Source organism: Tasmannia lanceolata, unplaced genomic scaffold, assembly GCF_043159265.1.
Source record: "Tasmannia lanceolata isolate RefF3 unplaced genomic scaffold, GAP_Taslan_0.1 ptg000004l, whole genome shotgun sequence".
NCBI lineage: Eukaryota > Viridiplantae > Streptophyta > Magnoliopsida > Canellales > Winteraceae > Tasmannia > Tasmannia lanceolata.
In genome coordinates, this window is record NW_027518681.1 from 5,974,998 (window position 1) to 5,988,768 (window position 13,771).

General features: G+C 41.0%; 2 protein-coding genes across 22 annotated transcripts; one reads left to right on the forward strand and one right to left on the reverse strand.

Moving 5' to 3' along the window:
* Positions 1-685: 685 nt before the first annotated feature.
* Positions 686-10,810, reverse strand: LOC143876132 (uncharacterized). Of its 21 annotated transcripts, none has more exons than XM_077377791.1 (6): positions 10,570-10,769; positions 9,267-9,342; positions 7,993-8,069; positions 5,940-6,050; positions 3,936-4,123; positions 686-3,696 (listed from the first exon to the last, which is right to left on the reverse strand). In XM_077377791.1, exon 6 carries the CDS (start codon positions 3,296-3,298, stop codon positions 2,252-2,254), a length of 1,047 nt encoding a protein of 348 aa, XP_077233906.1. In that variant the 5' UTR covers positions 3,299-3,696; positions 3,936-4,123; positions 5,940-6,050; positions 7,993-8,069; positions 9,267-9,342; positions 10,570-10,769; the 3' UTR covers positions 686-2,251. The 21 variants fall into 18 exon arrangements, 19 of the variants coding, with proteins under 19 accessions (XP_077233903.1, XP_077233908.1, XP_077233906.1 ...); XM_077377787.1 differs by having other exon boundaries at positions 7,350-8,069; XM_077377788.1 differs by lacking the exon at positions 3,936-4,123 and having other exon boundaries at positions 7,350-8,069; positions 10,570-10,619; positions 10,748-10,810.
* Positions 10,811-11,391: 581 nt separating this feature from the next.
* Positions 11,392-13,359, forward strand: LOC143876134 (F-box protein SKIP22-like). The gene has a single exon (XM_077377806.1). It carries the CDS (start codon positions 11,430-11,432, stop codon positions 13,119-13,121), a length of 1,692 nt encoding a protein of 563 aa, XP_077233921.1. The 5' UTR covers positions 11,392-11,429; the 3' UTR covers positions 13,122-13,359.
* The last annotated feature ends 412 nt before the right edge of the window (positions 13,360-13,771 follow it).

Genomic DNA, 13,771 nt, shown 5'->3' on the forward strand with positions numbered 1-13,771 from the left:
TTAGGCTAGCATTTATACATGCTAACCTAATACAAAGTAAAAGGACAAAAATATCCTTCAACATTCCCCCTCAAGCTGGAGCATAGATATTGATCGTGCCCGTCTTACTACACATCGAATGAAAAGAAGAACAAGGTTTGATCAATTTGTTACCAGAAGAAAAGGGTCCGGATTGAGGGCAATGGGAAGAAATTTTGGCAGTGCTGATGAGGTTCCATCTATAAAATAGAGTATGTCTTGGTTCTGGATAATGCGCACTAACTAGCTGCACTAGAGAAGGTAATTGTTTCGATCCAATTTGACCGAGATTGGGGCAGCTATGAGGGTGTTGATGAGCAAGCGTTGGCGGGTGTACGTGTGGAGGACTACATGTTGAGAGGGAAGAGGGACGGGCATAAAAGAAATAAGAGGATCGGTATTAGACAATCAAGAAATGTTTGTCCTCTAATACCATGAAACCATATAAAATATGGTTGGAGCTCTAGCATACATCTGAGCATGCAAACAATGGATATTAATAAATAGAAAGACATGCCAAACAAGACAACAAATGGAAAACATGAATGCCTATTTAGTAGAATCAAAACAAACCATAAACAAAAAAAATCAGATGAACTGTCAAAAAACCCTTTCTCTAATGAAATATTGGAAGACGGCTCAAACAATGTTGAGAGAGAATAGAGAAAAGAGAAAAGTGAGTTACGAAAATCTTCCCCTCACTTATGTATTTATATTAAATAGGATAAGTACAAAAATGACAACTATGCCCTTAGGCAATACACTATATCCAACACTCCCCCTCAAGCTGGAATGTAGATATTATACATTCCCAGCTTGTTACAAATATCATTTAACTTTGACTTAGGTAATGACTTGGTAAAAATATCTGCTAACTGGTCCACAGATCGAGTGAAGGAAACGTGTATTTCGCCCCTCTGGATTCTCTGGCGAATAAAATGACAATCAACCTCTATATGTTTAGTTTTCTCATGAAATACGGGATTGGTGGCTATGTGAATCGCAGCTTTATTATCACAGTAGAGCTGAGATGGAGAAGTAGCAGAGAAACCAATCTCTGACATGAGAGACCGTAACTAAATAAGCTCCCCACTAGTATGAGACATAGCTCGGTATTCTGCCTCGGCGCTAGACTTTGAAACTATCTCTTGTTTCTTACTTTTCCACAATACCAGATTGCCGCCAACAAAGGTGCAATAACCCGTGGTTGATCTCCTATCTGCTGGAGATCCTACCCAATCTGCATCACTAAATCCTTCCACTCTGACATGCCCATTTTTCTTGAATAGCAAACCTTTTCCCTGGTGCACCTTTCAAATAGCGAAGAATCTGAACTACCGTTGCCCAATGAGAAGTACGAGGGGCACTTAAAAACTGGCTAACTACCCCAACTGCATAAGACATATCTGGGCGAGTAACAGTGAGATAAATAAGTTTTCCAACCACACGACGGTACCTGCTAGGGTCATCCATCAAGTCTCCCTCTTCTGCAATCAGCTTGGTGTTTGGATCCATAGGAACACCAGCAAGCTTTGCCCCCACAAATTCAGTCTCCTCTAACAAATCAAGCACATATTTCCGCTGAGAAAGGGATAGATTGCTGCCAGAATAAGCTACCTCAATCCTTAGAAAATACCGTAAGCGACCAAGGTCCATAGTGGAGAATTCTGCCTGTAAGAAGGTCTTCAATTTCTATATACCAACCGTATCACTGCCTGTAATAATAATATTATCCACATAGACTATAAGGAGAACATGTCCTGCATCAAAGTGACAACTAAAGACAGAATGATCAACTACACATTACCGCATGCCAAATCGCATGACAGCGTCATTAAAGCGCCCAAACCATGCTCTAGGAGACTGCTTGAGCCCATACAAAGACTTGCGTAGCCTGCAAACTGAAGATGACATCTCCCCTTGAGCAACATACCCTGGAGGTTGCTCCATGTAAACCTCCTCAAGCAAGTCATCAGGAAGGAAGGCATTCTTGACATCAAGCTGATAGAGGGGCCATCCTTGGTTGACAGCAAGGGAAATGAAGACATTAAACAGAGGGAATCTTACCAACTGGGGAGAAGGTCTCCATGTAATCAACGCCGAAGGTCTGGGTGTAACCTTTGGCGACAAGGCGAGCCTTTAGCCTCTCAATAGTACCATCTGGTAAATATTTGATGGTGAACACCCATCTACAGCCAACGATATGTGCCCCGGAAGGAAGATGAACTAAATCTCAGGTGTGATTGGAACGAAGGACAGCCATCTCAAACTCCATAGCAGCGCGCCATCCCGGATGAGCAAGAGCATCAGAAACAGACCTGGGTAAAGAGACAGAAGACAAGGAAGAGACAAAGCTACGAAACAGAGTCAGATGGTCATAGGAAACCACATAAGAACTAGGATGAGCAGTTGTACGAGAGCGGGTACGAGATGCAATAGAAGAATCAACTAACTTATCAGAAGATGGTAAAAGAGGTACTTGAGAAGAGGAGATCGGGATCTCCGGCTGCGAGGACGGCAACCCAGGCGGCAGGGCAAGAGCAACATCTCGCTGGCGACGCTGATAGATTCGTGTGATTGGAGGAGGAGGAATAGAAGGTGGAGGAGTAGGAGAAGGAAGAGTAGGTGGAGTAGAAGGGACCAGATCAGGGAGGACAGGGAGGGGAAGAGGAACTGGAGAATCAGAGAGGCCATCCCAGACAGTAGGAGGCTGAAAGAAAGGGGTGGACTCAAAGAAGGTGACATCGGCTGAGATAAATAAGCATCTCAGCTTAGGGTTGTAGCATCTATAGCCTTTTTGGGTACGGGAGTAGCCCAGAAAGACACGGCGCTCAGCCCAAGGGTCCAACTTATCCAGACCAGGAGATAAGTTGTGTACAAAACAGACACAACTAAAGACCTGGGGGGTAAGAGGAAAGGGATCACTCGTAGGATGAAGTATCGAGTACGGAGAGGAGCCATCAAGTACAGAAGATGGAAGGCGATTTGCGAGGAAGCAAGCGATGAGAACGGCATCGCTCCAATAAGACTTAGGGACATGCATCTGAAAGAGGAGGGAACACGTGATGTCAAGTAAGTAACGGAGTTTCCGCTCAGCAACACCATTTTGATGGGATGTGTGTGCACATGATGATTGATGAATGATACCGTGGGACGAGAGAAATGTGTTAAACTCATTAGAAAGATACTCACGTGCATTATCAGTGCGAAAATAATGTAAGGGTGCACTGATATTGTGTAGTAATCTCAGCATAAAAAGCACGAAATGCATTAAAAACATGAGAACAATCTTTTAATAAAAACAGCCAAGTAACACGAGAGAAATCATCCACAAATATGATAAAATATCTATAGCCAAACTGAGACATAGTCCGCGAGGGACCCCATACATCTGAATGTACAAAATCAAAACGACGCGATACTCGACTAAGGACCCTAGAGGGGAAAGACACACGATGGTGTTTCCCAAGTTGACAAGACTCGCAATCAAAAGGTTGAATAGTGGAAGAAACAATAGATGTCTGGCATAGCTTCTGGAGAGAGGGGATGACCGAGGCGACAATGCCACAGGTACGAATCGACAGAGCTGTGTAAGGCAACGCGAGGCAAGTCACTATCGAGATGGTAGATGTCATCCACCTCACGGCCCGAGCCAATCATCCTCCCAGTCGTGAGATCCTGAAAAACAGAGTGAGAAGGAAAGAATGAGACAGAGCAGTGTAGATTCTTAGTAATTTGACTAACAGAAATTAAATTGAAAGGAGATTTGGGGACACAAAGAACAGAGGATAATGTAAAGCAAGAATGTGGAGATAAAGTACGGATACCAGTGATGGGTGTAGAGGTCCCATCAGCTAAAATAACAGAATGAGTCGCAGGAGAAAATGGAGAAAAAGAACTAAGGGAAGAGGCATTACCAGTCAGATGGTTCGAGGCCCCTGAATCAATAATCCAGGAACTTGAGCTAGTAAGGAGAGTGGCCGGTGAACTACCTGGCTGAGCATAACCGGCAGTAGGTGGGCGGCTGCTGAGACGGAGACACTGCAACTCATTGTAATCGGCCCTGGAAATAGTCATAGTGTCACTCTGTGGGGCGGTTGGGGCGCTGCCAAGAATGAACGGTGTTAGCGAAGCATCAATAGAATCTGCAGCAGTAAGGTGGGCCGACCGAGATGGATGAACTTCTAGGTGTAGTGTGTAACAAGTATCTATATAATGTCCCTCTCGGCGGCAGTGAGTATAGTAAGAACAGAGTCGGCCACCAGTACCGCGGCGGCGACCACCATCGCGGCCGCCACCTCCACGATCGACACGGCCGCGACCACTCCCAGATGAGTTAACACCACGACCAGAACGAAACCCGCCGTCATAAGCTGCACGGGCGGAACCGTCGACGGGAACAACAGTAGAAGAAATACTGGGTAAGCATTGTTGAGCACGTGAATAAATCTCGCTAATAGATGGAAGTGAACCGGAGCCAAGAAGCTGCTGACGAAAGCGTAAAAACTATGGCCCCAGAGACTCGCGAAAGTGAACAGCACGGAACTAGTCACGCTGTCGAGTAAGAACAGCCAGATCAGTGGTCAGGGGCATATAGGTGTCAAGCTGCTGGCAGAGAGATAAACCGGCTGTAGTGATCAGAGAGAGAGGCACCACCGCGGTGAAGACGTATCCACTCAGAGTACGTGGATGAGAGACGTGTGAGGTTATCAACCCCAGAATAAATGAGAGCGGCATGATCCCAGATGGCCTTAGAGGTACTTAAGGTCATCAGTGGCCTATAGACCTGGGGGGTCATACTCTGCCACAGAAGGCTGCGAATGAAGGCATCATCTTGCCGCCAATGGTCATAGGTAGGATCTGAGGGAGAAGGGGGATCCTGCTCAATAAGGGATACCTTACCTCGAGCGAGGAGGTAGGTCTCAACAGCAAGACTCCGACTCAAGTAGTTGGAGCCGTCAAGACGCTCTGAGGTAATCTGAGGAAAAGAATGGTCCACAGACGAAGAGTATGAGGAAGGAGTATAACTCAAAGAAAAGGCCGACGCCGTAGCAGAGCGGGTGTCAGCACGAAAATGGCTGATCTGAGGAGGATCAGTAACATCAGGGGAATCCATGACAATAAATAGAAGATCGACAAGAGGTATGAGAAGCTCTCAACGATACCGGCAAACCAAAAGAACTACAGCGAAGATAGAGGAGGATAAAGGTAAAGGAAGTCAGATCGATAATCCAGAGAAAAGAGTGCGGCCCCGAGACAAGGACAAGGACAAGGGATGGGGGCGAGATATATGAGCCATAGGGAAACAAGAAGATATAAGGACTAGAGTCGGAGCCGCAAAGAAGTAGAGAACAATTTCAAAGGATTTTAGATCATTGGGAAGAGAATGAAACTAGGATTGCTTGGTTTCGTTGTTCAAAGAGGGTAAAAGCGGGTACTGTAGCGAGTACTGTAGCGGCACTGTAGCGGGGTTGAAGGAAGGAGAGTGGGTTTTAGAATTAGGGTTAGGGTTAGGTTAGAGAGAGGGAGAAGGAAGGAGGGTTAGGGTTGCTGGAGAAGATGGAGGGTAAAGGTTTCCCTAGGGATCAAAAACCCTAGGGCTTTGATACCATGTTGAGAGAGAATAGAGAGAAAAGAAAAGTGAGTTAGGAAAATCTCCCCCTCACTTATGTATTTATATTAAATAGGATAAGTACAAAAATGACAACTATGCCCTTAGGCAATACACTATATCCAACAAATGTAAATGATAATTTAACAGAGTTGCAGTCCAAAGAGAACCCCTTCTTTAACAAAAGATTCCTTGGTCATCAACTGAGTAGAAATAAACATTTTGCACACAGTGTTGTGCGAAATCAACTTGCATTATTCGATGGGAATATCATAGCAATTAGGTAGTGCAGGGTTCTAATAGAAATTACCTCAAATTTGGGAAAGAAACTGGGGAATAGACCAGTCCAGACAGGAGGATGGTCATGTGCCATTGTTAAAAATTGGGGCGGACCAATTGCTACTGAACCAAGGTTCTCTGTCTGCAATAGCACAAAAAAGAGGAGAGACCATCAATCCACACATGCTTTCAGGCATTTCTTTCTGATATCTTTAAGCTAATTAGTGATGCATACAAGAGTGCAAGTAAACATCTGAATTTACACTGGAAATCACTCAATTTAATCCAATATCAACATTTTGAGAATGCGCAAAACAAGTAAAAGATAAAATTTTAAAATACAAATGTGTACCAACAAATGTCTACTACTGGTGAGAACACTATAGAGAAGATGATGCCAGAATTTTAATTAGTTTTCATGTGTCTGTATTTTATTTTATTTTTTTTCTTGGTTGGAAAGGTGGCTTGAACGTACAACCTCACGCTTGCAACTCGAAGTACCTCGGTCATACTCAATCTTCACAGACAAAACACCAACCAATTACAAAAATTAGAACATAAATAGAACAAAAAAAGAAAACTGACTAGAATATAATAATAATTACCTTTTGATGTTCCCATTTTGAGTAGAAAGCACAAAGACATGAAAGAGCTCAGAATTAGAAAACAGGAAGACATTCCGATTAGATGAGCAAATGATTTTGGGTATCAAGGACCTCATTCGCGAAATCAGATCGATGAAAGCACTAGGAGGAGGTCAGCAAATGTGATGGTAGACTGCCTGGCCAAATAAGGTGTTTTTCCTGGAGGTCACGAGTGTCTTTATTGCACCTGACAAGGAGGATCATTGAATTGTATTCAGGGGGTTGTAATTACTGAACGGGTGTTATTATCATGGATATCGAAGACAACTAGGAAGGTTGCAGAATTTGAAACTTTAGTGTTTCTGTTTTGGATTGGCGTATGTAAAGGGGATGGTAAAGGGGGAATAGTTTTGGATTTTCTTTAGGGCTCTGGAGTTATCTTCTAAGTCCTCATACGATGTAGTTCATGGGAGACTCCTGGTCCCTTCTTCATGTAATTCTCGTATGAATTATCAATATATTTTTGTCAATTTTCAAAAAAAAAAGAAAACAAGAAGACATGAAACAAGTTTCCTCATATTTTACCCACCGATCACTAACTCAAGGGAACTTAAACTTCTAGAAGATATACATTAAAACATCATCAATCAAAAGAACATAATGTTGTAATAGTTACATAAAGTTACAAAAGTCCATAAATCCACTCTAGAAATGAAATAAAAAACATGATAAGCGTCAAATAATCGGTGTTGATCTAACCTGCAAATAAAATAAAACAAAAAATAAAGAAACAAATGAGTAACATTGTCAAAAAAAGTCTAATCATGCACCAATATACAACCGTCTAATGTACTTACAAAGTAGGAAATCAATGGCATATGTCATGTGGCATCTCTGATAATTTTGCACCATCCTGACGGTCTTATCAGAGGTTCATCGCCCACCACTGGAACCCTGATACTGACCAGAAAGAATGATCTCCCAATGGTGCGCCATCAACTAACGGTATTAGATCTTCACTCACAAGAAGTCCCCTGGTGACTTCAACCTCCAGTCGTGTAATGCTCATCAAAATAACCTCAGCAACATTGAGGAAATGAAAACTTGTAAATTACACAATGAATGATAAGAGTTAAGTATTGACATTATTGATGCTATGATTTGTGGACACGGACACGGCAACCCCCCAAAGTATATGTAATCATGATTTGTGGATATGGATCCGTGTGTCCAGTTTCGACATGGATAAGAGTTGTCAAAATGAGGTAAACACAATATTCAATAAAAAATAGAATGTCACACTTGACACGGTACAAAAACATGTCCACACACCCACATTAAGTCTAAAACTTCTAGCAATACAAGTAAAAGTGTCCAAGGAGTGTCAACACGTGTGGACACGCGTGGCACGTGTGGACACGGCAGGACAAGTGAGTCGGCAATAAATTCGAAGTGTCGGCCAAATCATAGTTCAGATGGAAACGTAAAAGCCATTTATACCTCAGGGGGGAGTGAGCTGGGTGACTTCCATAGGAGGACGGAGCATGTAGTAGTGACAGAGTCACGTCGGCGGGAGTCTAACATATAATAAGATAGATACATTATTCAAAATATGAAATTATAGATTTATAACTAACTCGTATCGAACATAAGAAAAAGAGGGGTGTATTACATGTGACAGCTTGTTGGGAATTGTAACCAATGGACAAATTCAAAAAAGAGAGGTGTATCTATCAAGAAGGGAGTATGACTATGAGTATCAGTTTCCCTGTAGAAACAACATTTTGAACAACCTTTGAAGCAAGGAATGGTTATTGTGTTCAGATGATCAATGACTCAAAGCACTTCTTTTCCAAATCTGGAGAAGATTGTGGCTTTACAAAAAGTCTTCCATGGATCTGGAATATATTGACATAAACTCGTCTTGGTCGTATGGAACTACAATAAATGTGCATGATATTTTTCCAAGGAAAAAATCTCTCCAAATAAGACAGTTTTAACCCTCCAATTTGAGGCTGTTAACCAGCTGTGCCCCTTGCCTCTACAAGAAATATAGAGGGGATGATCTTACAAGCATTTCAAGCTTTAAAGAGGCCCTATATGATGTCTAAACAATAACAAACAGTTTATGGGAGTTCCGTATAGAGAGGGGGGAAGGTTACCATTGAAGATTTTGACGGTTTGAATTTACCAACTTATATTGCTCACTGATGACCTTGAGGTTCCATATCTCTTGATGGAAAATGGGTGTAAAACAAATTTTAAGCCCATTTTATGTGGAAAAAAGGGCGTAAATTTAGTTTTACACCCATTTTACATAGAAAGAAACTGAACCTCAATCATTTAAAAAAAAAAAAAAAGGAAAGAAACTGAACCTTAATGAAAATTTAAAAGAAAACATCATATTCCTATCAACTTGACATGCAGATTCAAGCTATAGACGTTGGCAATTCATCCAAAGAATAAAATAGTGAGATTTTATATCGTGAATACGCGTGTAGATCGGTGTAGGCGGTACCACCCTTGACATTTGATCCAACAGCAAGGCACTTTTTAAGGTGCTGCTGGATCAAATGTCAAGGGTCGTACCTCCTACACCGATCTGAATGCGCATTAACCATATAATTTCTCTACAATAGTAAGATGCACTGTTTTTCATTTTATGGGATGAGAAAGACATCAATTGTTGTTGTGAGACCATTCAAAAAAAAACAAAAACAAAAGCAAAGAAGTAACATCAAACAAGCATTGATTTAAGAGAGGTTTGAAATTACTTGAGAGGGTTTTGAAATTCCAGAAGAAGATCCCTTCTCAACAGATCTGACCTCCCCTTTATTACCTTCAACAGATCTATAGAATCATTCAATTAAGAAAAAAAATCATCAAATAAAAATTGCAAAAAAAAATAGATCAAATAGGAAAAAAAAAGAACAAATAAAGAGACCAATAGATAGAGAGGAAGAGGGAATCTGTAAAAAGAGGGAGATGGCCGGGATGAAAAAAAGATTTTTTAATTAATCTTATTTATAATTGGGTCATTAAGGCCTCTTTGAAAGCCATTAACAGTAACATTTCTAAAACAACAATAACCATCATTTGCAAATAATCATATTTAACTCCAAACTCCAAGCCCATTGGCCTATAATAGCTTTTAGATTTACCGAGAATGGCTCTCAACCCTTAACAACTGAGAAACTTTGTCAAATTGTACTGCGAAACCTATACAATATAGATTTATAAATCTTTCGAGGAGTGGGTTAGAAATAGCTCTACTCTTAAGATAACATAAGAAAAAATCTATAAATATATTAGAAGCAAATAAACAGTCGCATGAAAATGCCCAACAAAAAAATATCATGGATCCACACCACTTTCATTTTCAGAAATCAATCAATTTACAGAACTGGATGTTGTAGAAAATAACCCAAGTGAGTGATTCGTAAAGATTTCCTAAAAACCCACTTCGTTTAGTGCTGCTTTTGTTATTCCATATATCCACACACATTTGGGAAGTTTTTTGTTTTCTAAAGAGGAACAAGTATGGAAATTCAAGTAATCTACTAAAACCCATCACTTTCAATTTTAGAAATTTATCCATTTACAAAACTGGATTATGGAGAAAATAACCCAAAATGACAGATTTCTAAAGATTTCCTAAAATCCACTTCATTGATTGTTGCTTATGTTATTCTATATTCAATTCCACACCCATTTGAAAGTTTTTGTTTTCTAAAGAGAGCAAGCATGGAAATTCAAGCAATCTACTAGTTACTAGCCCAAAACGCCCAAATACTAAAAAAGGTCTTCTGTTGATCTATCTTATGTATTAAATGACAATGAGAACACAGGGGAGTTCATGTAATTGGCTTGCTTATATGTCAATCGATCTTTGGGTTTGGAGATGGATTTTTCCAACTAAAAAATTAAAATGTAAGAGGTTAAAACCATGATAACAGAATAAAGGTTAAAGCCCTACTAAAACAATTTAAAAAACCCTAAATCACAACAACAGCCATTCTCTAAATCGATCAGAAAAAAAAAGTACAACATGCAAATACAGATGGGGAAGAGAAAAACCTGAGAGCAAAGCAAAACCAGCTATTTAGCTTCTTCGGATGAAGAACGAGCTGCAAAACACAAAGAATACTGGATCAAAATCAAAATAAATCAAAAACCCTAATCTGAGCAAGTTTTATGCTCTGTTAAAACAGAGAATAGAATGAGAAATTGAGAGGGATGAAGAAGATGCAGATACATTCTTTGATAGGTTTTTTTTTTTTTTTGTAGTGACCCCTACCCATGTATTAGGGTGGGCCCCACCATCTTAGAGCTCATTTTATCAATAGGATAGGGACCACTGCTTTAAACGTCATGTTTTTTAGGGAGTGGGGTCTACCATTTTCACCTCTAGTTTTAATTCGGTGGGGCCCACTATCTACCCAAACCTATGCAATAAAGTTGGCCCACTATTTTATGTTTTGATGGGGTGAGGCCCACCATATGCACTCTTGCATAGCATGGGCCAGGCCACTAGGGCCTGCGATCTGACGCCCACCATTCTAGATCCATGCATATGCCACCATCCCTACCAAATCCATGCATAGAGTGGGTCCCACCAACTACACTCAAAGCCCATGCATAGGATGGGTCCCATATTTGACACCAATGTTTTAAAGGGGAAAATCCCATTGTCTCCACCCAAGCTTAAGCATAGTGTGGGGCCTAAAATTTATACCATGTTTAGAAACTTTTGACAAGGCAGGTCCCACCAACTCCACTCAAACCCAGTGAGGCCCACCATTTTCCTTAGGTAAATTAATATATTCACCTCTTCTTTTTACTTCTTTTTAAGCCCATGAATGCTAGTCTATATAAGTATATAACCACGTACTTACCTTCCCACTTCCAAAGTTCCCATTTCCAACACATCTGTTACTATGAAGCTGAGAATCAGATCCTTAGACTCGAAGGAAACTCTGAAAATCCAAGCACCATCTCCATGTTCTCTCCATGATCTCAAAACCACAATAGCCGATAAAATCTCATCCCTCCCTCACCAATCCATCCATCTCTCTCTCAATAGGAAGGACGAATTAGAAGCCCCTCCAAACCAATCTCTCCAATCCCTTGGTCTCACTTCTGGCGATCTCATCTTCTACTCTCTCAACCCTAATTCCTTTTCCCCACAAACCCTAATTCATCAAATCCACCCCACTATTCCTCATCCTGAAGAAAACCCTTGTGGGCAAGAAAAAACCCTAACCCTAATCCCAAATCCGATTCAAGAAGCTCCCAATCCCGAAGTAACTCAAAAAGTGCAGGGAGAAAAAACCCTAACCCCAATCCCAAATCCGATTCAAGAAGCTCCCAATCCCGAATTAACTCAAAAAGTTCAAGGAGAAAAAACCCTAACCCTAACCCTAAATCCGATGCAAGAAGATATGGATTTCGAAGCAGAGAAAGCCCTAACCCTAACCCCAAATTCGATGAAAAGAAATCCCAATTCAGAAGAGGAAACCCTAGATTCTCCTGAGGAGATTGATGAAAACCCAGAAGATATGGATTTGGATGGATGTCTTGTAATGCTTCGATCTAGTACAGTTCCCTGTTTTCTGAAGAAGGTTCTTAATTTGGAAGCAGGTAATGCAGTGGGCGATAATTGTAGGCGTTTGATAATCGCTGTTCATGCTGTTTTTCTTGAGTCTGGATTTGTGGGTCTTAATCCATTAACAGGGCGTGTTATTGAAGATTTTTGCCTTCCTGATGGATGGGCTTCAATGGCTGCAAAAGCTCTATCCATTCAGTATACAATCCCTGATCTTGTGACTTCAGATGATCATGTTGCCCAGAACATTGTTTTGAAGTTTCAGGTTATAGGGAAAGTTGTAGCAGTTTATGGGTCTTTAAGTGGGAAGGGTTTAGGTGTGTATCGCCTCTCTTTGGATGCATCGCGATTCGTCCCGTCTATAGATTTTGTGTGGCAGAATAGTGAGTCTGATGAGATGATTGAAAAAGATGGAAATTCTGAATCAATTCATGAGAGGGAGGTTTTTGAACTTTGGAAGATTGTGAAGGATGGGCTTTCATTGCCTCTCCTCATTGGCCTTTGTGAGAATACTGGATTACCTCCTCCTCCCTGCTTTATGAGGCTTCCCACTGATCTCAAGATTAAGACTCTGGAGTTTCTTCCTGGTATTGATATTGGAAAGATGGCTTGTGTTTGTTCAGAATTGAAGTATATGTCGTCAAACGATGATTTGTGGAAGCAAAAGTTTATGGAGGAGTTTGGGAGATCAGATGAGGAGGGAAAGAAAGGGGGGCATTGGAAAGAGAAATTTGCAATAAGTATGGCAAAGAAGAAGATGTGGAGAGCTCCAGTGCGGCGAAGGGAATTTCCATTTGGGCTGCGGTACTTCCCTGCGAGGAGAGGCCCAGCTGTTCCTTTTCGGTTACCTCCTCGTGTACCCGTGATTGGTGGAGATTATGATCTATTCCCAGCTATCGGTGCCCCTGTTCCTTTTGGAACTGGTGGTGGCGCTGTTCCTTTTGGAACTGGTGTAGATTTTCCTCTGTCTAGAGCAAGGCGAACTTTTTCTCCTCACTGTAATCTGGGTGGGTTTGATGTCTAGCACAACAATCTCAAAGTTTTTCACACAGTGATCAAGGTTGCTTGCTTGTGGTCAACTGTGGGGAATTTAAGTTACTTTAAAGGTATTTAGATGCGATATAGACAATATGCATAGCGTATATGTGTTATGTACATGTACAGCTTCTTTTTTTTGGCAAATTTCATCCCTTTGACTCTATTATCTACTCATTGAAACCTTTGTAATAGCAAATTATAAGATTGACCAGTGTTTGTATTCACTAATCTCTATTTGATTTATATGTTTTCTCGTGACTCAGTTTGGTGCCTTTGGTACTAAACTTCTGCCCAAGAGTACCATTCTAACTTGATCAATTTTATCAGATTATAGTATATGCTTTTTGTAATCTGCATCTTCTAAGATTTTCCACACTTTTGCTTCAATTGGAGACACGGGACTAGGCACCAAGTAGCTGTAACTAGAATGATTTAAAGGGGAATTCCCCAGTAGTATCCCATATCCACACCCACTTATGTATCCTGCAGAGACTGATGTAGCACCCTTCTAGCCCCTCAAACATTCTACTATTCTAGTAACCGCAGGAAGTTCCCTGTAAAAAAAAGTTGTGTCTAAATAAATGTCTCCAAATTATTCTATCGTTATTTCTTTCAAAACAATCTTTTACCATGACA